General features: G+C 33.4%; 3 protein-coding genes across 3 annotated transcripts; all 3 read left to right on the forward strand.

Annotated features, from left to right (window-relative positions):
- Positions 1 to 1009: 1009 nt before the first annotated feature.
- Positions 1010 to 7895, forward strand: LOC112023697 (mitochondrial-processing peptidase subunit alpha). Its single transcript, XM_024056318.2, has 13 exons — positions 1010 to 1183; positions 2083 to 2322; positions 2439 to 2735; positions 3807 to 3974; positions 4147 to 4314; positions 4428 to 4508; positions 4645 to 4711; positions 5078 to 5175; positions 6521 to 6593; positions 6717 to 6787; positions 6874 to 6923; positions 7270 to 7382; positions 7472 to 7895. Exons 1-13 carry the CDS (start codon positions 1145 to 1147, stop codon positions 7522 to 7524), a joined length of 1518 nt encoding a protein of 505 aa, XP_023912086.1. The 5' UTR covers positions 1010 to 1144; the 3' UTR covers positions 7525 to 7895.
- Positions 7896 to 8460: 565 nt separating this feature from the next.
- Positions 8461 to 12206, forward strand: LOC112023710 (pentatricopeptide repeat-containing protein At1g51965, mitochondrial). The gene is made up of 2 exons (XM_024056332.2): positions 8461 to 9352; positions 10103 to 12206. Exons 1-2 carry the CDS (start codon positions 8573 to 8575, stop codon positions 11306 to 11308), a joined length of 1986 nt encoding a protein of 661 aa, XP_023912100.2. The 5' UTR covers positions 8461 to 8572; the 3' UTR covers positions 11309 to 12206.
- Positions 12207 to 21392: 9186 nt separating this feature from the next.
- On the forward strand, positions 21393 to 23446 carry LOC112023711 (acid phosphatase 1). The gene is given in 4 exon segments (XM_065764118.1): positions 21393 to 21636; positions 21639 to 21692; positions 22028 to 22124; positions 22959 to 23446. Coding segments are annotated over 4 exon segments (576 nt in total). The 3' UTR covers positions 23140 to 23446.
- Positions 23447 to 24142: the final 696 nt, after the last annotated feature.

Genomic DNA, 24142 nt, shown 5'->3' on the forward strand with positions numbered 1-24142 from the left:
ACCCATGTATTTAAAGTTGTATTATCTCTAGCATTATTAATTTTTTAAGACTTCTTAAATGTAGAAAAAAATGTAAAACTAATTTTTTGCCCTATATCTCAAAATTTTTTTGTTATAAAAAAATATATCAAATTTGCCCCAATTTTGGGCCCTTTCTCTAGTAGGTAGGGGTGCTCTTATATTTGTATAAAAGTATAAGACCAATATATACCTCTTTACACTAGTGACTAGACTGTAACAAAAAAAAAAAAAAAAAAACTCAGAAAGTTAATTTATTATGAAAAACACACCACCACTCCCTCTCAAAAAGCAAATTTAATAAAAAAAAATCTAAGTAGGATATTTTTCTGAGTTATTGCTACTTTTCTAAGAGAAACTTGGTCTATAACTCTAAGTCACTGAGATTTAAAAAATGGCCAACATCGTCGGCACAACCATCTAGTCCTTGCCCAATGTGGTTGAATGGTCTTTGTGATTGCAACATCGAACGGACCTGGCCCTTGGCTGATGTGGTTGAATCAAGGCAATTTCAGACTATAAGAGCATCATTGGCATTGTCTCCAACGGTCACTTCTGTGATTTTCACGGTGAAATTGGGTTTTGATTTATGAAGATTTGGAGGTAAATGTGTGTGTGTGTGTGTGTTTTTTTTAATGCTTAATGGTGTGTATTAAAGTTTATTGTTTAGTCGGTAAAAACCTGATGTGACATCTTACCATTGGATGGCATAAACAACCCCTTTTACACGTCCATTTTAAAAGTTATGTTGATATCACAACTTGTAATATAACTCACCCCATGGGCGAGTTGTGATTAGTAAAAGGGTACCGATCACAATTCCCCTTTTTAATTTAATCTCTATGAAGTTTAGGTTGGGCTTGCTTTTATATTGGCAAATTTTTTTGTTTTGTTTTTTTAACTCGCGAAAGTTGGGCTGATCTGATAAATAACCAAGTCCCGACCGGCCCAATACTTGTTTCTGTGTTGTGTCGCCACCTCAATAGCTTCTCTTCAGAAACCTCAAAAACTAAACCCAAAAAAACTAAAAAATCACAGAGACAGACAGTGCGAGACTGCGAGGTTTTCAACTCTTCTCTTCTAATCTATTCTAGGGCTTGACTGCAGCCAACCTTAACCGACCACCATGTACCGAACCGCAGCTTCACGTCTCAGGTCTCTCAAGGTCAGTTCCCTGTTCCTCACTCTAACTAATCCTAACTTTCTGTTTGCTTCCCTAGAAAATGGTAGGTGACACAAAAAAAAAAAAAGGTTTATGAAGTTAAGACATCTTAGCTTAGACTCAAACATCATGAAAGTGTAAAGATTGAGAATTTATTTATTTTTTTCTTAAAAATTTTGACTTTTCGTATGTTAGATCTGATGTTGGTATGTTGGGTTTTGATGATTGGGTATTGGTGTTTGATTTTTTTATGATTTTGTGTTGGGTGGAGAGCTTAATCAGTGATTTGAGTTTGTTTTGTTTAAGCTATATATCTATAGGATTGGATTATCTTAAGGGTTATTAGGAAGAGAAATGTGTTAGTTTTAGTGTAAACTATGGGTCTAATGTTACCTGCTGACTTTTCGTTTTCAGGAATTTTCCTTAGCAATACCAAAATCAGCTTTAGATTCTTCAAAGATTTTTTTTTTTGTCTCTGGTTATGCTCAGACATTGGTTTTTGCTGGGTGTTGCTTTGCTTAACTTATTATATTATTTATGCAACATATGGGTAGTTTTCTTTTTGTACATCACATATATCTGATGTCTTCTAATTTGTTTCAATTCATTTTTGGGATGAACTTTTTACTTGCAACTAGTATTGAATGTGTAAATAGTCTGTTTTATTTTCTGGTGGGGGGAAACAGGTAGGGTTCTTTATGTTTTTATATGTTTCTGGACAAAAGATAACAAATTTTATTGGATTCTCTGATGGTAGCTTGTTTAGTAGTGACCCTACATTTGCATTTTGTTTTATCATGTATCAAAGTAGGAAAGTTACTGGTAAAATTTCATTGATGATGATTCTACATTGATGCCTTACTATTTATGCATCATCCTTTGTAACAAAACTGCTTGAGTAGGGTCGTGTGGGCAATCTGGGGGCCACCAGGTTTGCGGCTTCGAGTGCAGTTGCTGCAAAGACATCCTCTGGGGGTTTCTTCAGCTGGCTGACAGGGGAAAAGTCGGCTACTTTACCTTCTCTCGAAATCCCACTTGCAGGCGTTACTTTTCCCCCTCCACTACCTGATTATGTTGAACCAAGCAAAACTAAAATCACAACTCTCCCGAATGGTGTCACAATAGCTTCCGAAACATCACCTGTATGGGCAAACCTTTTGTATACTTTGATTTGTTTAAATATTCTCGTTAAAGTTCTGCACCATTGTTTTTGTTTTTTTTAATCCTGATCAAGGTTTTGCTGGTTGGTTTTGATCAGAATCCTGCCGCATCAATAGGGTTGTATCTCGATTGTGGTTCCATTTATGAAACACCAGAAACATTTGGGGCTTCACACTTGTTAGAACGAATGGCCTTCAAGAGCACAACAAATCGAAGCCACTTGCGCATTGTGAGGGAAGTGGAAGCAATTGGTGGTAACATTGGAGCCTCAGCCTCTAGGGAGCAAATGGGGTACACTTTTGATGCTCTTAAGACATATGTTCCTCAAATGGTAGAATTGCTAGTTGACGCTGTGAGGAACCCTGCCTTCTTGGATTGGGAAGTCAATGAAGAGGTAATATTTTTTATTTATGTTCTTTTTGTAATATTGAATAGATATAATTATAGAATTCTTAGTGGAAAGAAGCCCTAGTTTGTACTAACCTTTGTGACATAGTGATATATCTCCTCAAACCTGTGGGAGGGGAGGGATTTGGAGTGTTGGAGTTACATTGGCTTCTCTAAAATAGTATAAACCCCCCAAAATGCCTATAATAAGCCCAAACAACTACCCACATTGGATAACCAACACATTAGCCAAAATAAAATTTTACTACAGTGCTCTCTAAAAATAGATAACACAGTGAAGTGTGGGTTTTTTGGTTAAGGAAGAGAGAAGAAAAGGGAGGAAATAGTGAAATATGAAAGAAAGAATATTTAAATAAAATAGAGTTTAGAACAGAGAATTGGATGTGGGTAAAGTGGTTAGCTAAACTAGAAAAAGTTGGTACTTGTAGTATAATGGAGTAGATATTTTGCATAAACCAATGTGAATGCTCTTAGAGAGGGATAAGCCTATTTGTAGCATAATATCTCTAGTGACCATAAATAAGATAAAATAAAAGAGCCTCCATGGATTTCCTTTTCCATTTTTATTTTGTATAGTTGCCTAGCTATTCTTGATCTTTGTATCTTGAGTGGCCAAGGGCTTAATCATTAGCTTTCTTTAATAAACTTGAAAGAGTAGCAAACTACAAATTCCCCTACTTTTCTATGATATATGCTGGACAGTTTTCTTATTTAAGCAAGTGGCATATTGAACTCCTGTTGCTAAATAACTTCCTTTGCCATTGCATGAGCATCAGTTTGGACAATTAAGGAGTTTGATTGTGTTAATTAAAGGATGAGGTGGAGTATAACTACCGAATTGTACTCTTTTTCCCTCAGGAATTCAGTATGAAGCTATTTATTTTTCCCAACTTCTTTTGGTTTCCATGTTATTTTGACATTCACATGTGAGATCAGACAGTTCTAGGAGGCTTTCATGTGTGACACCGTACATAGTTTTAAATCTTCCTGTTTATTTTTGTTTGTAGTAGTCGGTTGCATCAAATGTTCTGATCTTAGTACACCCAATTTTTTTCAGCTGCAAAAGGTGAAAGCAGAAATTGATGAACTTTCCAAGAATCCTCACGCCTTACTATTGGAGGCAATTCACTCTGCTGGTTATTCTGGTGCATTGGCAATTCCTCTTTTGGCTCACGAAGCTGGACTAAACAGATTGGATGGCACCATTTTGAAGGAATTTGTTACTGTAAGACCATGAACCATTTTAAATAGAGCATGTGCACTATTACTTTCATAATGGTGTTTGACGTCTGTATTTGACAATTCTTGGTTGACTTCCATAATTTGATTGTTTTTTCTATATCTTTCTTCTTCGTGTGCATGGGCTTTCTAAATAGTGGTTTATTTCTGTTTTTTAGGAGAATTATACTGCTCCTCGGATGGTTCTTGCAGCTTCTGGGGTTGAACATGAGGAGCTTCTATCAGTTGCAGAACCGCTTCTCTCCGACTTACCAAGCGTGCACCGTGCTGAAGAGCCTAAATCTGTATATGTTGGAGGGGATTACCGTCGTCACGCTGACATAGGGGTATGTATCAATACTATTTGACTTTTTGTTGGGTCATCTAATTAAGAATATTTTATTTATTATTACTTTTAATTTGTGCTGTTACTTATCTGATCAACTCCTTGCAAGAACAGTGCACACATGTTGCTCTTGCTTTTGAAGTTCCTGGTGGCTGGCGTAAAGAGAAAGAAGCTGTCCTTTTGACTGTTCTTCAGGTATTGCATTTAAAATAGATATTGTGCATTTGGGACCAGTGTTCTCCTCACATTCCTTTCAACACAGTCCCCCCTTCCCCCACGCTCCAAAATAAGTTGTAAAATGGCTATGAATTAACAAGTGTGAATCCTGCAGATGCTTATGGGAGGAGGTGGTTCATTCTCTGCTGGGGGCCCTGGAAAAGGGATGCACTCGCGGCTATGTAAGTTTTAAGTTTTACCTAGGTGTTCTCAAATAGTTTGGCTAGATTACTTGGTTTTATTTTGATTATGGTCAGTTGTATTTATTTTGTCCCCTTTCCCTGAAATTTAGTCCCCTTTCTGTGTAATTCTCATTTCTTGTTGAATTTCACCAGCTCATTATGTGAATATGGTGGCAATAGTCTCATAGTTATAACTTGGTTTTATTTTGGTTATGGTCACTTGTATTTAATTTGTCATCCTTTCCTTGAAACTACTTTTCTTTCTGTTTTACTCTCATTTCTTGTTGAATTTCACCAGCTCTTTCTGTGAATATGGTAGCAATTCTTTCTGAGATCTAAATTTATGTTATGTCTGTTTGGATACAGATCTCCGAGTCTTGAATGAATATCAACAAGTCCAATCCTTCTCTGCATTCAACAGCATCTTCAATGAAACTGGATTGTTTGGAATTTATGCTAGCACTGTAAGCAAATATCCTATAACTTCCCATTCTTGTGACTTTTGATCAACACTTTTGGTGGATATACACATTCCTGTAGGGACATGTGCATGTGAGTCTGGTTTTGTATAAATGGCATAATATTTACAAGAATAAAATGATACCGCTGGAGGATGAACTAATATTTTCTAATTAGGTAGGCTTTGATGGCCATCTCATTGTTTATCTTTAATTAAGGCCCTTCACTAAGGTTGTTGGCGTTTTATTTGATGATTTTGGACATTATGCTTGTTTACTGGTTGTGCATTTTATTATTTCATCTTGATTCATATGAAAGGTTAGACAAGAAAACTTTGACACATATGAGCTTAATAACTTAAGTAAATAGTAGCTTTGTCTTAGAGGATGGCTTCTGTTGATACGTATTGATAGTATGGAAATTCTTTGGAAATCAGTTGGTCCAGTGTAAATTTATAATACTTATAGGCTAAATTGCAAATTACACTCCTAAAGTTTGGGAGTGTTTGGATTTACACTCAGAAATTTCAAAATTTGGATTTTATCTCCTAAAGTTTGGGGGTGTTTGGATTTTACACCCTGAAGTTTTAGGATTTCAATTTTACACTCTAGGGTTTGGGGGTGTTTAGATTTTACACCTAAATACCCCGAAACTTTAGGGGGTAAAATCCAAACACCCCCAAACTTCAGGGTGTAAAATCCAAACAACCCCAAACTTTAAGGGTATAGTTTGTAATTTAGCCATATGTATAATTTTTCATTAGTTTGTAATTCTGCAAGTCCATTCATAAATATGGATTATATTGACAAAGAAATGAATTAGCTGATCAATATGGCGAGTTGTTCCTGTGTCTTATGTGGTGCCTTTGGCATGAACGTAATTCTCAATGCTTTGAGGGTCAAGTTAAATATATATTCCTGAAGTCCTTGTATGAGTGGACTTTGTCGCCTACATCGTTTTTAGTTGAGGGTTTCCCAGATTGTTTGACCTCAAGAGTTTTTCATAGATGCTTTTTTCCCCCTTGTCATAGTTTGTCCCGCTGTTTTCAATTAGAGTACTTGGGTAACACTTTTTTTTCCCCTGATTTTAATGGAATTATACACATATTCAAAAAAAGAAAAAAAAAGAATGCAAGGCCCTTTTCTATTTTCTTTGGCTAGATAGTGTAATTTTGTGTATATTTATAGAGTATTAGATCTTTAATATTCTGAATTTGCATTTTTCTAAAACAATTTGAATACTATGCTAGATTTGCTGACATTATTAATTTATTTTGATTATGTGTAAAATTTTTATGCCACCATTTAAGCTTTTTTACTAAGCTTGAGGATGTTCGATTTGTGTACTTAGGTCCCTGAATTTGCATCAAAAGTTGTTGATTTAGCAGCAGGAGAATTGATCTCAATTGCAACACGTGGACAAGGTGTGTTTTGCATCCCTCTCATTCTGTGTTATCTTAGCAAGATTCCTGATACTAAGCCCTCTCTTTTGTTTGTTTCTTTGTTTTATTTATATATTTATTTATTGTTTATGGCTGGTCTCACAGTTAGTCAGGGTCAGCTTGATCGTGCCAAACAGTCCACCAAATCTGCTGTTCTGATGAATCTGGAATCTAGAGTATGTTCCCACCCCCTAGTTTTTCTTTTTGGTTAATTTGTAATTTGGTGCTTGCTTTTATGGGTTTATAATGGTTGTAACTGCAGACAATAGCATCAGAGGATATTGGGAGACAGATTTTGACATATGGAAAGAGGTATGCCATGAGTAGATGGATTATATTTCTCTCCCTCCTATTCAGCACAGAATTTCTTCCCTCTATAATCTGCTTTTGCATCTTACTCTAAGTGTATTCTACTGGACACACTAGGATTATATCATATAATTTTTTGGAGGAATGAATGATAATTGTTGTGGTGTAGTGCAAATGCAAATGAAGGAAACAGAAGCAAGCTCCTTTGTAGTTAGACTATTAGAATATTTAAATATTTACCATAGCCATTGGAGATAATAATTTCCCTGGGAGTTAAATACAGCAGTACTCTGCTATATATAGAAATGAATGTAGAATTGGTCATTTATATTAATTTTGACCTTTGCAGATTGCCTGTGGAGCATTTCTTAAAGGCCGTAGATGAAATCACTTTGGAGGATATTTGTAACATTTCCCAGAAGATTCTTTCTTCACCTCTAACCATGGCATCATATGGGGATGGTAATCTTTTATTCTTTACAGAATTATATGATCTTGTTTTACTTTTTACTAGAACTGGTTAGTAAGTTAAATTCCCTTCTTTTGTGCAGTTCTCAGCGTCCCCAGCTATGAATCCGTTAGCCGCAAGTTCCAATCTAAGTGAGAGTCCCTCTGCATTTCAACTCAGGCATTTTTGAAATAAAAAATTTGTAAGAAATTTTTTTGTTCAAAGCTGCAAATGCAAAGCTTCAACAAGCTGTTATTGTTGTTTGAATTTTATTTTCACATGTGGCATCATTTATTTGTGTTGTCCATGTTTAAAATGCAAACAACTTTATTTTTAATGTAATAAATATTTTCAATCTAGATCTGTGCCAAATCGAACAAGAGAAAAGCCATACTTCAGAGGCCAACTTTGTCCAGGTTTTTGGATGATTTTGTATCTGACATTCTGGGATCTGTGAATAATTTGAGAAATTTCAGGAAAATGGTTATGTAAGTTTGGAGATTTTTAAGTTTCCAACATTCTTATAATGGCCTTTTGTTTCGTAAATTGTCCAAATTTTATTAACTAATTGGTAAATGCCAAAACCACTACCAATTTTATTAACAAAGAAAGTATAAATTGATGTGTCAATAAATGTAATTAGCAACAAATATTATCTATTTGTTACAAAAAAGAAAAAGAATAAGAAAAAGAAAAAGAAAAAATCAACACTCGAACATCCTACCACATGTATGTTCATGTAAGCGTCTCTCTTTTTAACGACCTATAAAAGATGCGAGTGGCCCACGAGGAATATAAGGTTTGTGAGCCCATCTTACAGTGGCCCAAAGTAGGCAAGGCCTAATGTCGCATTTTTTTGAATAGAAATTTTAGATTCGTCAAAGAAACGGTGTCGTTTCACGGTCCACACCTGACCTTCAAGTCTGTCCCTTTTCAAGTCCCATGTCCCCCAAAAAAACGAAGTTGTATATATCCATTTTCCACTATTATTCTAACCGAAGTCTGTCCAAACCCAACTAATTATGGACCTGGTAGGCACCAAGCCCAAAATTGGCATGGCATAATGTCAAAAATTAAACCAATGTGCCCATCAAACAAACGGTGTCGTTTCATCACACCTGACCCTTCAAGTCTTCAACTTCCAAGTCTCAACTTCAAAAAAACACTCCCGAGCCAAAAACCCCAACAAAAACCCCACACCACAATGAAACTCCACCACTTGCCAACCACCGTAGTGACCTCCACGCGCCGCCACTACGCTACAAAATACACAGCCAAAGTAACCTCCACCTCCCCAACAGGCCGCTCACTCTCCGCCGAAGTAACCCCTCTCCCATCATCCCCATACCCCACAGACACCCGCGGCTACCCAATCCCCCGCCGCCACGTCATCTGCAAAGCCACACAAATCCTCCTCAACAACCACAACCAATCACATCCCTCCACGTCGTCATCATCATCATCACCGTTCCTCGACCTCTCCGACTACCTCCACGCCCTCTCTCTCCCTCTCACTCCAACCGAAGCCTCCGAAATCCTCAAATCCCTAAACCACCCTTCCCTCGCCCTCTCCTTCTTCCGACTCTGCCCCTCCATTTCCCCAAATTTCCAACACGACTCCCTCACCTACACGCGCCTCTTCCTCATACTCTCCAAATCCCCCTCCGTCCCCAACCGCTCCCACCTCGTCCGTTCGATCCTCTCCGAGATGGACCGCTCCAACACGCGCGGCACGATCTCCACCGTCAACATCCTCATTGGGTTCTTCGGAAACTCCGAAGACCTCGACCTTTGCATCTCCTTAATCGGTAAGTGGAAGCTGTCCATGAACCCTTACACTTACAAGTGCTTGCTTCAGGCGTATTTAAGGTCCTACGATTCCGACAAGGCGTTTGGTGTTTACAACGAAATGCGTCGGCGAGGTCATACGTTGGACATTTTCGCTTACAACATGTTGTTGGATGCTTTAGCCAAAGACCAAAAGGTATGACAAGTAACATTCTCATAATCTCATTGTTTTATGCAACTCTTAGTATTTGATTAGTCTGATGAGAATTCATAGCGAACCAGTTGAGTTACAAGGCTCTTGGCGATGATGGCTAAAGAAGCTAACTTTGCCTTTTTTAAAGTGTTGCAAGAGTACGCTTAATATATAATATAGTATTATTGGCCATAATTTATGAGAACATAGTGTTGTTGTTTGGGAATGATTTTTGGTATGCAAGTGTGATGTTGAGGAAAATGTAGTTTGTGAGTGCTACATGTGGACATGGTGTCATGTAAGAATTATCATTGCTTGGTTTGATTTTTCAGGCAGGGAGAGCTCAAATCAATTAGATGTTTCAATTAATATGTTTGTTTGTTCAATCTATTTGACATATGCAAATTTGTTTGACATCTTGTTGCAATTGGGAAATGGCTAATAAGATTTTGCACTGGATGACGAACTCAACTCACTGCAAGAAAATTATGGAGTAGTGACAGTACTAAGGCACTTGTAAAGTCTTATAAAGGTAGTTTTGCTAGTATAACGCTTCACATGAGCCGCAGAAGTAACTATCATATAAATACAAGATTTTTAAATAAATGAAATGAAAAGATTATAAGCAAATTTCAACAAAATATGAATTAATCAAGGATTACTGTTTGTATTTGAAGTGACCTGTTCATTGACTTTGTGCAATATGTTTTACTTTCATGGATCCTGATTATCTGATCTGCAGAATTGTGACAGGTTGAACAGGCTTACAAGGTTTTTGAAGACATGAAACGGAAGCACTGTGAACCAGATGAGTTCACTTACACAATCATGATCAGAATGAATGGAAAGATTGGTAAAGCTGATGAGGCACTGGCACTGTTTCAGGAGATGCTAGCAAAGGGCTTTTCACCAAATTTAATTGCTTATAATACTATGATCCAGGCACTTGCAAAGGGTCGGATGGTTGACAAGGCCATATTTCTCTTTTCTAAAATGGTAGAGAATGAATGTCGGCCCAATGAGTTTACATATAGTGTCATTTTGAATGTTCTGGCTGCAGAAGGGCAGCTTGGTAGACTAGACGAGGTTGTCGACATATCAAAGAAATACATGAATAAGTTGATCTATGCATATCTTGTAAGGGCGCTGAGCAAATTGGGCCATGCAAGTGAAGCTCACAGGCTATTTTGCAACATGTGGAACTTTCATGATAAGGGGGATAGGGATGCTTGCCGGTCCATGTTAGAGAGTTTATGTAATGCAGGTAAGACAACAGAGGCTATGGACCTGCTAGGTAAGATTCATGAAAAGGGAATAACTACTGATACGATCATGTATAATACCGTTTTCTCAGCTCTTGGCAAGTTGAAGCAAATTTCTCATCTTCATGATCTTTTTGAAAAGATGAAGCAAGATGGTCCTTCACCAGAAATATTTACGTATAATATTCTGATCTCTAGCTTTGGTAGGGCTGGGAAAGTTGATGAGGCTATTAAAATTTTTGAAGAACTTGAGAACAGCAATTGTAAAGCTGACATTGTCTCATATAATTCATTGATCAATTGCCTTGGGAAGAATGGTGATCTTGATGAAGCTCACATGAGGTTCAAGGAAATGCAAGAGAAAGGATTCACTCCTGATGTTGTCACATACAGCACGCTTATTGAGTGCTTTGGCAAGACAGATAAAGTTGAGATGGCTTGCAGGTTGTTTGATGAGATGCTTGCTGAAGGATGCTATCCTAACATTGTAACATACAATATCTTACTTGACTGTCTTGAGAGGTCTGGGAGAACTGCTGAAGCAGTTGATCTATATGCAAAACTTAAGCAGCAGGGGTTAACACCAGATTCAATTACATATACAGTACTTGAACGGTTGCAAAGTGGTTCACATAGGAAAGTCAGATTTCGCAGGCAAAGTCCGATTACTGGTTGGGTTGTTAGCCCTTTGAGGTAATGGAGGATGAGTTTGGTAAGTTTTGGTAAAGCTTCAGCTAGGCTGCTGTGCAGGAAGCATCTGTGGTTCACAGCAGATGTTGGGAAGCAGCTAGGGGTTGCTTTACAAAGCTGCTGTGTTGATAGCAGGCCCTGACTTTAATAAATTATTTTAATGATCAAAATTTTACCTATGATTTTTTCAAAACTTCCAGAACATTATTTTCTAAAAATTTCTCCTATCATTTGATGAAATCTATATTGGTTATTTCAAATATTCACAGTACTTTTAAAAAAACATTTACCAAAAACTCAGTAAAGGATTTTAACTATATATAGCTGCATCTGCAAAACATTTACCAAAAAAGCTATGGCCTGCTTTTGCACAGCAATTCCTTGTAGGAGCAACTTTTGCAAACTAGAGCACTATCAAACTTTCCTGGAGCGAGCTAAAGTTTTGTAGTATTGGTTTGCTGCTAAGTAGGTGACCATGTTTTTGGAGACCTGGGCATACGTTAATGACATCACACATTCACACCAATGAAGAGGGGGATACCCAAGAAAGTACTTACATATTTGCTGTCACTTCTTTCGAGGGTAAGAAGTGAGCATTCGACTCTCTGGTTGTGCCTTGGAGAATTTTAACCCAGCATGTACACATTTCATGAGTGATGCACCCTTGTTATACACAATAATGTTGTATACTTGTATCTTCAAAACATCAAGCTAGTTTTTGCTTCAATTAAATTTTTGGTTCTAGTTTTTTGTTTTGTATGTTTGTTTTCCCCTTACTATATTAGCCAAGTTGCTTTGAATGACAGTGGCAATCTTAGTTATGCAAATTTTGATGTTGCTGTAACGTGATGTGGTTAAGGTTGCTGATTAAAATGTACATTATTGGTTCACAATTGAGGTGGTTATTGCTTGATTCAATTGTGCAGCTGTAAGTACTTTTGTTTTTGCCTTATCTGTTTCTCCAAATAGTTCATGTGAAATGTATCTGTTACTGTTGTTTATGGACTAACAATATATTATAGGTCTTATAGGTCATACTTGCGATGCAAATCGACTGTCGGGAAAATAGAAAAAGGAGAACAAACTAGGAGAAATTGTTACTGCACGGCAGATTCTGAAAGCCGGCTCAAATCTCTAATTTCAGTTTTAAGGTTTGAGAAGGTCGGGATAACATTTCTAGAAATTAAAAACAAGGTTCCAAAACTTACCTTATTGAATATAGTGTTATTAAGCATTCATCTCTAACCTAGTGCAACTAGATAAACATCTCTTGCCCAATTGGTGTTTGGACCTGATAGTCAATTTGCTTTGAGGTTAACACAGAAAGTGTTTTGTAACTTAATAAAGTTTTAAAAGCTCACCTTCAGTAATTATTAGTTATTCTGATGTATTAGATTGCATCTAAATTTATCGTTTCCCTTACAAATATAAAAGGACATTTATTTCTATCAAAGCCACAAAATCTTCCCCTTCCCGAAGGTCATGCATGCTTGGAGCTTGTCCCTATGAAAGTTGTAGTTTCAATGGTCAAACCAAAAGCATCTTTTCAATTCAATTTTCCAGTTCCAAGGATTTCTTAAGTTTAAGAAAAGGGGGAAATCTTTTTCTAATCCTATACTGTATGTATGCTTGATATGGAAGAAGAAGAAAGGATATGTGATCCGAATATATTCTCTCTTTTCTTCTCTATTTCCTCATTTATCTCCTTCTATCTAAAGGTAAGTCTATCCATCTACCCCTTGCTACTCAAAAAGACAAAAACAAAGCCTAAGCACAATTTTTTTTAAAATTTTTTTAATTTCTTGGGTTTTAAGTGGGCCGAAAATGGTCTTACATGGTAAATTTTAAAAGACAAATACAAGACCCATCATTCTTCACCAATAGACTTATCATAAAAAAGTCGTGTTTGGGAAATGTTGAAAAAGAATTTAGGTTATGTTTGACAATAGTTTTTGTTTTCTATTTTCAAAACCTTGTTTTTGGGAATATAAAGAAAAAATAATTTTCTTGTATTTTTGAAATAAAAAACATGTTTGGTTACTAGGATTTTTTGAAGGAAAAAAAAAAAAAACAATAATATGTTGTTACTAGGATTTAAACTTTAATGCTAACTTATTAAATGAGATAGATTCATTAAATTAAATGTATATTTTTATTGACTTTTGAAAATTAGAAACTGAAAACAACCTTTTGCATGTTTTCAGTTTCCTTCACAAATTGAGTTTTGAGAACAGTTTTTATTTTCTGCCAATTTAGGGTTGGCAAACAAGTTTTTTAGTTTCAAAAATAGAAAATTGTTTTTGGAAACAGAAAATAAGGGGGAAATTGCTTTTGGTTTTTTGTCTCAGTTTTGATTTTGTAAATAATCTAATTTTAAAATTTTTTGAAATAAATTAAATTTTATCTTTTTGTAACATATTTAACATAAAAATTACCAAAATTATATATTTTTGATATATACTATATAAATAAACTACCAAAAAATAAACAATTTCTAAATTGTTACTGAGTGAGTTGATAATTACTATATGCTTATTTGAAACATTAAGGTATAAATAATTAAATATTTTGTTGATTCTTGAAGTTTACCAAGTAGGTGCTATTGGCTCCTAAAATTTCAAATGAGCTCTATTAGCTCATAAAGTTTTAAAAAATGAGTTATATTAGTCATTTTGTAAACTTTTGTTAGTTTTTTTACCTATATGACTAACGGAACAATGATATTGCATTTTTTAATTGACGTGAAATTGTATATTATATTAAAAATTACCCATCATCGTTGACATGTCACTCAAGCTAAAACAGGTCTCCCCAAATCCAAAAGGACCAAAACTGAGAACTGAGTCCTAACTCCTAACCCAATTCCCACCTCCAGCAGCTACTTAGCCCCCATCTGGACCAAGCAAGTTCCAAAATTCCCCATCCAATCCGAGCACGAAAAGGTACTGTGATACTAATTCAATCAACATTTAATTTACAAGTGCTTTTTATGCTTTCAAAACCATTAATAAATATTTTCAAAATCTCTACCTTAAAATACCAAATCCAAATAGGTTATATCACTATTAAAAGAAAAAAAGAAAAAAAAAAAACTAAGCAGATCCATTTTGGCTTGGTTGATATGTCAACTATGATGTGTAATTTTTTAATATAAAAAATATTGTTATGTCACTTAGAATATACTATGTTATTATTCCATTGCCACATAAAAAATTAAAAAAAAAACTAATAGAAGTTAACAAAAAGATCAATAACGTTCTTTTTAAAATTTTATGGATCAGTAAAATCTATTCAAAACTTCAGAAAATAATAGTGCTTGCTTGGAAAATTTCATAGACCAACAATGTGAATCAAAGTCATCTTTTTTTTTACAAAGATTTTTTTTTTAAATTTATTTTGAGGGAGAAAACTGAAATTTTATTAATGATAGGCTTGAAACCGAAAATAATTGTGGTGAGACATCTTTTATCCACACTACAAAATATAAAATATTTCTTGCATATTTAGCCGGACCATGGGCTACTTAATCACCTACTCTCTTAGTGTAAGAGTACAATAATTCATCAAAATTATTAGCTAAAGACTTGACATCATCTATCAACAAACCAATAGGAGATAAGCAGCTAGCATCCTCCCTTAAAAAGCTTTTATCACTGCTAACGAGTCACCCTCTAAGGCAGCTTTTATCATTGTTTTTTTACAAAGGTTAAATGCCAATTATTGCATGATAGTATAATTCATAATTTTCTGTCGGCAAATATGGAATGTACAGACCAATAAAATGACAAAATCTTATCCACGCATAGCACAATGATACTTGCACTCGCCGCATATTCTTCATATCTTATGAATATCCAACTTTTGTCATGGATCAAATAAACAAAAACAAAACAAAAAATCTCTCAACTTTGGTTGAGCTCAGTAAACTCAGATGGTATTTAAAAGTTAGAAGTTAAGAGTATTACAAAATTTTAATTACTTAAAAATACTATAAATTGATGTATTAATTTAAAAGAAATAATAATTAAAAAATTCATTTAATTGAATGATATTAAAAACATTATAGATTTTAGCGCACAAATTTTGTAATTTGAGGTGTCAATTTTTAAACCCAAAACCAAAAGAAATAATTACAAATTATTTATTTATTAATTATTATAATATAAATTTGATAGTCACCTCAAATTTATCATTTTCTTTTGAGCTATTGAATTATCACTGGCCACTTTTGATTGGGAGGTCAATTTATAAGATTCATATCAATGCAGCAATCCTAACTTTCACACGTTTTTCTATGTATAAAAGAAACAAATAATAGACCGAATCTCCACGTTTTTTATTTGTGTGGATCAGTACAAAGCAAAAGACCAAAGAGGTACCTTGTTTCAATCTGGGGAAGAAAAAGAGATAAAAAAAGAAAAAGACAAGAGGCCCAGCTAAGACCACTGGACCCCTTTAAATAGGTCCATTAATGTCTAAACATTTTGAACGTGGCTTCACGTACCCTTTGTATTGTGTGGCTACAAAATGTCAAATTCCTTACCCGGCCCATAAAGAATGAAAAATAATTGTGGCCGTATGGAATGTACAGACCAATAAAATGACAAAATCTTATCCACGCATAGCACAATGATACTTGCACTCGCCGCATATTCTTCATATCTTATGAATATCCAACTTTTGTCATGGATCAAATAAACAAAAACAAAACAAAAAATCTCTCAACTTTGGTTGAGCTCAGTAAACTCAGATGGTATTTAAAAGTTAGAAGTTAAGAGTATTACAAAATTTTAATTACTTAAAAATACTATAAATTGATGTATTAATTTAAAAGAAATAATAATTAAAAAATTCATTTAATTGAATGATATTAAAAACATTATAGATTTTAGCGCACAAATTTTGTAATTTGAGGTGTCAATTTTTAAACCCAAAACCAAAAGAAATAATTACAAATTATTTATTTATTAATTATTATAATATAAATTTGATAGTCACCTCAAATTTATCATTTTCTTTTGAGCTATTGAATTATCACTGGCCACTTTTGATTGGGAGGTCAATTTATAAGATTCATATCAATGCAGCAATCCTAACTTTCACACGTTTTTCTATGTATAAAAGAAACAAATAATAGACCGAATCTCCACGTTTTTTATTTGTGTGGATCAGTACAAAGCAAAAGACCAAAGAGGTACCTTGTTTCAATCTGGGGAAGAAAAAGAGATAAAAAAAGAAAAAGACAAGAGGCCCAGCTAAGACCACTGGACCCCTTTAAATAGGTCCATTAATGTCTAAACATTTTGAACGTGGCTTCACGTACCCTTTGTATTGTGTGGCTACAAAATGTCAAATTCCTTACCCGGCCCATAAAGAATGAAAAATAATTGTGGCCGTTGGATGCGTTATCTTATCGCTGCCTTAACCAATTGTAAACGACAATGCTACGGTACAAGGACAATAATTGATATATATATTTTTTTCCTGAAGAACTGGAAAGATTGGACAATAGTTCTACAACCTTCTTTACTCACCATGTTTCATTACAGGGATTTTTTTTTTTTTTTTTTGGCGAGAAAGTTTCATTACAATTTTGCCAACAAATTTTAAGCAAGAAACGCTAATGGGTTTTGATTTATGCTCACTATTGAAATTACTTTTTTGTTTATTAGAAACTGCTTATCATCTGTCTTCTAAAGTTTGTTTTGAAAATAGATGAAATTTATTATGCTGTAAATAGGAGGTGAATGAAGGTCTAAAGGTCCAATTATAAGATGCTAATATATGTCTAGACTCTTGTAACTTAATTGGCTGGTAGCCTGATACCACTTGGTATTTTTAATGGAAACATTCCCTTTACCCTCCATTATTGATGTATATATAAAAAGAAAACTTAATATGAATGATCATAATGTTATAAATAACAGTTCATAAAAAAAAAAAAATAATGTTATAAACACAAAATTTTAAATTTTTTTCTCAAATTATTAAGGTTTCATATTGTGATTAATTCAACATTAAACTATCAATGACATCATTTCACTGTGCTAATCACAATATGTCAAGTTTTGAGTTTTTTTGAATTTATTGTAACATTTGACTTTTTATTTATTTATTAACATTGTAACATTTGAGTTATTAAGGATAAATATATATATATATATATATCTCAAAAAAAAAAAAAAAAGGATATATATATATATATATGTGTGTGTGTGTGTGTGTGGGCATCGTATAATATTAAAAAAAGATGGAGCAGTATGTCAAAGGCGAATTAAGTGCAAGGGAGTCAATACTGTACCGGTGGCTGTACCAGTTTGGCCAGTGGTATGATATATTTCGGATACCGGTTAATACCGGTATACCGTTTCGGGTTTACAGTTATTTTTTATATTTATAAATATATATATATATATATATATAATATGTATATATATATATATATATATATATTTAATATGTATGTATGTATGTGTGTGTGTATATATTATAATAAATATAAAATTTTACCTTAAAACATTTCCTCAATTTAGAACTAATTATTCATGGTTTTAGACTTTAGTATCAATTAAAAGAAAAAAAAACACAATATAAAAATAAAAAGCTTAAAAGTTACCATTGCATGCTAAGAAAACAAATAATACTAATAATTTAATGCAAATAAGTTACCATTTTGCCTTAACAAAAATTCAAAAATTGCAAAACTTAAAAAAAAAAAAAAAAAAAAAAACTTTTTTCTGTACCGGCCGGTATTGCTCAAAATTGGCCGGTACGCCCGGTATTTTTCCGGTACGAAATAAGGGAGTTACATGTACCGGTATGCTTGCCGGTACAGTATATACCAGTCAGTACGGCCAGTACGGTACGGAATCGACTACTTTGATTAAGTGTCCTCCAAGTCTGCATTTTCTCTAAAAAATAAATATTTATTTATTTATTTATTTAAAAAGTCTTTTTTTAGAAGATATTTTAAAAAGTCTACACGTTCCTTTCCAAAAATATATATATATATATATATATAGTCTTCATGTTCCTAATGCACCTCAGAACCTTAATGAACAAATTTAAAGTTTTTATACTACATGGTAGGAAATGGAAAAGAACATGATATATAGGCATCGATATGGTTTTCAGGGATGTCAAGTCATACAAGAGCATTCGACAGCACTAAAGAAGCATTCAACAATATAGAATTCAAGCTAAAATTTGAACGACGAATAACAATACCAACTTAAGAGATTACCTTAATTTTCCAACTTAACTTTTAATGATTGACAAATCACATCATTGACACGGGTCAAAAATCTTTTCATATAAGGTTCAAGAACTTGATTATCACTGTTAGATTTTATGAAAATTTAGAGAAAGAGAATGACAACAAAAGAAAGAAGATGCAAAATATATGTTGTTCAGTCTAACAATCTACATCTATGAAGGAAAGCTTTGATGGCTACATTTTCACTATAATATAAATTTTAAACTTACATTAAACTCGGATTGGGCTATTTATAGGAACTAAACCTTAAACTAATCTTACAATAGACTATGATTAATTGACTTGTTGTAAAAGTAGTATTATTGGCTTACACATTAAGGATTGAGTTTGGGCCTAGACTATGATTGGACTTTATGCCTCTAATCACCTAGAAAATTTAAAAATACTTATTATGTTTAATTTCCAATAATTTGGTTTCATAAATTTAGGATGGAAGGAGGATAAAAAAAAGTTAAAATTACTACTAATTTTACTAAAAAAGAAGTAATGAATTGATGTGATAATGAAAATGTAATTCATGCTACATAAACATAATAAATATATTTTTGAATTACTTTGTTGTTGTGTGTAGAATTTTAACACATTATCTTGTAAGATTTTTATAATCTTATATAATATATAAAAGAAGATGAAAAAAAGTTCGATTAAGAACTTTAATTGGATTTTAATTGCATCTCAATTTTATGTTGAATGTTATTTCAAAGAGAGGTGCTATGTACATCCACAATATTTTCATAACACTTTCATGATAAATCATATGTGGTAAGTTATTATTGGTTTTAATTTAAACTTACTGTTGAAATTACTTTTTTGCCTACCAATAACAACCTGTAACAACTTATTATTTATGATTTATTGTGAAAATATTTTGGACATAACATTTATCTATTTTAAATGTCATATTATTGATGCCAAATGCTTTTAGATTTTAAATATACTCAAATTTCTTGCCAAATGTCATTCCATTATACTAATTTTGTGTCAATTATGTTTACATGCAAATTCATATATATAAGCTTATAAATATATGGAAGACTAAATTCGAATTTTTTATACATCTAATTCAAATTCAAAAGCTTGTTCCTTTCTTCATATTCTTCCTTCTGACGAATTGGTGTTTTACTCGTGGGTACCCACACTAGTCACACTATGGCTTTTGTTGTTTTGCTGTGATGGGTCCTAGGGAGATTGTTTTTTTCCCCTGAATAATACAATTTATTGTAAGAAGAAGAACTACAAAAGAATTGACGGAAAATTAAATCCAACGTGCAATTGGATTTGTGGCCAAATATATCGAAGCTAGTTTTATTTATGTCCGTTTGAGTCCAATCAAGAATTCAAGATGCTTCACTTTGTTGTTATTGTTGTTTTTTTTCCCCTACTCAAAAGATCTAAAATGTAGCACGAATGATAAGAAAGCCACAGTCCTTTTATCCACAACAACAGAGAAACCAATGAGAAAGCCGGAAAAGACGATGGAGGAAAAGAACCCATGCTGCAGTATCAGATACTTCATACTTGTCAACATGTGCTGTATTTCATAAATACTTTTAACTAGAGACATGGTAAAGTAAAAAGCAACCTTCCCACATGCGTAGGGCAAAAAGTAAATCATAATAATTGAAATGAAATATATTATTAGAAACATTAATTACAGATTTTTACCATTACATATGTTGTATAAATTAATGTGTCAATTTATAAACACAAAAAAAAAAAAGTAGAATTAAGAAATATATTATCTGTTTTTTTTTTTTGAGAAGAAATATATTATCATGTTGATTTGGCAATTGGCACCGATTACATTAATTGCCTTTTTGTGTGGTTTGTTTGTTGATAATTAGATAAATTACTATGAGTTAGGAGTGATTTGAACATTAGATGTTTCCGTTTGAAATACCAAGATGTGCCAATAAATTCAGTTACAAGAATTTTAATAATCACATTAATTGTTATGTCATTTTATAATTTGTGGTTAAAAGAAAAAGAAATCCAAGGAAGATAATATTTCTTACAATAAATTGGAATCATTTAAAGTTTTTAGTGTAACTACTATCACGTGGTTTTTAAAATCTTTTTTATTCATTTGGAAATGAATAGATATATTGAATTTTGCCATATTCATCGTTATTTTAATAAATATCAAAATCATGACAATCAATATTTTTAAATGTTGGTAGTGGTAAAATCTGACTCACCAATGTCAAAATGAATGCACAAAATTTTAGAAACTCTATAATGAAACTATCTTAAGAACTTTAGAGGATTTAATCATTTTTCTACTTTTTAAAACAATTGTTGACTTTATTTGTTATAATTGAAGTAACATCACTTTGACTTGAATTCACTACTAATACTATTTTTATTATGTATCAATCACAGTAGATTATTTTAAATTTTCAATAGATCTAAAACAAAAATTATTTTCTTAGACTCATTGAAATGGAAAAAAATGTTAAAATTATTAACATTTTTACTATAAAACAGTTTACAAATTGCACCGATAATAAACAAGATTTGTTTTGTATTTTAAAATTGCTAATAACACTACAAAAACATCTTTTATAAAGTTAATAGGGTTCGTTTACCAAGTGTGTCTCACTGAATTTCCATTTGAAATGATCTTTATTGGAGTAGTGGTGTTTGAGTAAATTACATCCCTAAGTAAGGTCCCTTTGCAAAGTTAAAACCTATATATAGAGGCACCATGCAGTGAAGTCTATCAGCTTCTACAAACTACTCTCTAGCTCTTTCCCTTACAAATAACCATGAAGGTTTTATCATTGTTCTTCTTCCTTGCCACCATTATAGCAACATGCCAAGGAGCCCCCACCACCACAATCCCGGCTTTGACTGCCTCAGTTGGCGTCTAGCCGTCGAAACTAACAACATGCGTGAGTGGTCTGTGGTTCCACAAGCTTGTGTAAGCTACGTTGGACACTACATGCTCGGCTACCAATATCGTAAGGATGTTCAAGCTGTGGCTGATCTTGCTTACAACTTTGCCAAGACCGTCCCACTCCCCAAGGACCTCAGGACAAATCTTTGGATCTTTGAGTTGCTGATACTGTGCTGTCTAACTTGCCTTATTATGCTCAACCTGATGTTGCTTTTGGTAAGTAATTAAATTTTTATAACAAACATTTACCCCGAGATAACCTAAAGAGTACTAATGCATGGTAACAATCACTGTAAAATTTACTACAATATAGTAATATTGTAGTAAATATCTGCTTACTAATTGAGTTTGTCTCCACCTTAATAATAGCATTGTTGTAAATATATCTGCATCTGATGGGTTATCCTTTTTCTCATCACTTTTATCAATATTTATTTCAGGGGAACGCCATATAACTCGACAAAATTCGCAATATGGGAACAGAAAGGCATATCACCAGCAGTGCTGGGATTCTTGACCTATACAAGAAAGTGCAAAGTCTTGGGTTTAAGATTGTCTTTATTTCAGGAAGGCTGAGAGCTTGAGAGAAGTCACAACAAAGAACCTGAAGAATCTAGGTTTCACCACTTGGGAGAAGCTCATACTAAAGTAAGCACCAAGCATTTTAGAGTTATAAAAAACTGCACCATACAGTTCCTAAATGCAATCACAGCCCTGAGTCTTAGACCAATGTCTTATAGCATATATATATATATATATATATATTTTTTTTTGGGGGTAGAAAATTATGCAGTATTTGTAGGTTTAGGTTTTGAGACGCTTTGGAGTGAATACAAATCTCATGTCTTATACTAAGTATTACACTTTACACTCTTTCAATTAACACTTTTTCATGCATCTTCCCCCACTTTTAAGTTCTCTTTATAGTACTATAAAAAAGATTATATAACATCGCTGAACAATAAGTTCTCGACAAAATGTCATTTTGATTATAATTAAATATATATGGAAATATTTGTATTCTCTACGATTTATTTATTTTTATTATTATGAAAAGAAGGTACGTAGGAGGAGGATGATCAAAGTTGGCTTTTTTTCTAATCTGGACGTAATCATAGAAGCATTTTATTCGTTAGATTTAGTGAGTTATAGCTGCTCCAGTCCTACCACAACATCGATGTACAAGAAATCGATGTTTCACTAATAATTTATATATACATGCTTCCGATTGTGGGAGTCAAACCAAGAACTAGTGTCCACAAAATTACTTCAGAATTGAGAGTAAGCCTATGACCGATGAACCACCACTACCCTTGGTGGTTGTATCTCTCTCCTTTTAAACTCTCTTTCTTGACTTCTTGTATTTGTTCTTTGATAATTGGTACAAGGATCCCGTAAGCATCGTTAGTGTAAAAAAAAAAAAAGAAAAAAAAAAAACCATCTTTACAGTTTTTGGTCACTCATAATTATCTTTTGTGACAGGCAAACCTCTGATGCGGGTACCTCATCACAAATTTACAAAGAAAAGAAAAGAAACGAGCTTCTAGCTAAGGGTCATTACAGAATCGTTGGGAACGTGGGAGATCAGTGGAGTGATCTAGTGGGAGAACATGTTGGCTATCGGACATTTAAGGTGCCCAACCCAATGTACTACATTAGTTGAACAATCCAACTTTTAAAAGTATGAAAGCTGATGGGATATGCTTAAAAATAATGTGGTAGATGAGCTTCAGCGCTGTGTGCTACCACTTGTGTCCTGCCAAGTTCGGTGTTATGAGTTGTGTTGTGTTATTAATTGTGAAGAGTCAGTCAGTCTTTCTTTTTTTTTTTCTTCTGTTTCTCTGTGTCCTTGTTCAGTCTGAAATAAATTGTCTATGGTTAAGAGTTTGTGCTGTGAGGAGTTAGTCCCAAGTCCTCTAACTCCCAAGTAAAATGTAGTTTTACTTTTTTATAAGAATTGAAATTATCTACCTTTTGTTGTGCATCCTTATTTTATTTTAAATTAAGTTTTTTTTTTTTGTCTGTCTTGTCCCAATATGTTAAATGACATAAATTTTTATAATTTTATTTCTACAATTATTGAGAAAAACATATTAATTAAGTTTAATGTTGATCATAGGTTTATGTCCAATTTTTGCATTGAACAAAGTTTTCCTACAAACCAGTTGGAGGAATGTTTTTCAAATCTCATTTAATCACTGTGTGGCGATTTATAAGACTATTCACATGATACATGTATATCATATTTTAACTATCACAGTAGATTGAAGCAAGTTTCCTCCAAACCAATTAGAAGGTAAATTTTTTCTCCAAAACTTATCTTATTAAATTGAAGCAAGTTTCCTCCAAACCAATTAGAAGGTAAATTTTTTCTCCAAAACTTATCTTATTAAATAATAGTGTTATTCAGCATCGGTAGAGATTCTAATGAAACTGAACTAGAGAACCTATTATCTTTAGCACAAATGGTGCTTTGACATGATAGTCAATTTGCTTTGCGGTTGACGCAAAAAGGATTCATAAGATTTAAATGTCAATTGGGGCGTCAAGAACTTTATATCTCGATAATATTACTTGGTTTTATTTATAAGAAGAACTAAGAGTCGAATGTCCTTCCCATTTATTATAATAATGAAATTATTGAAAAAGAAAAAGATAATCGTCTA

The sequence above is a fragment of the Quercus suber genome, unplaced genomic scaffold, assembly GCF_002906115.3.
Source record: "Quercus suber isolate HL8 unplaced genomic scaffold, Cork oak 2.0 scaffold_542, whole genome shotgun sequence".
NCBI lineage: Eukaryota > Viridiplantae > Streptophyta > Magnoliopsida > Fagales > Fagaceae > Quercus > Quercus suber.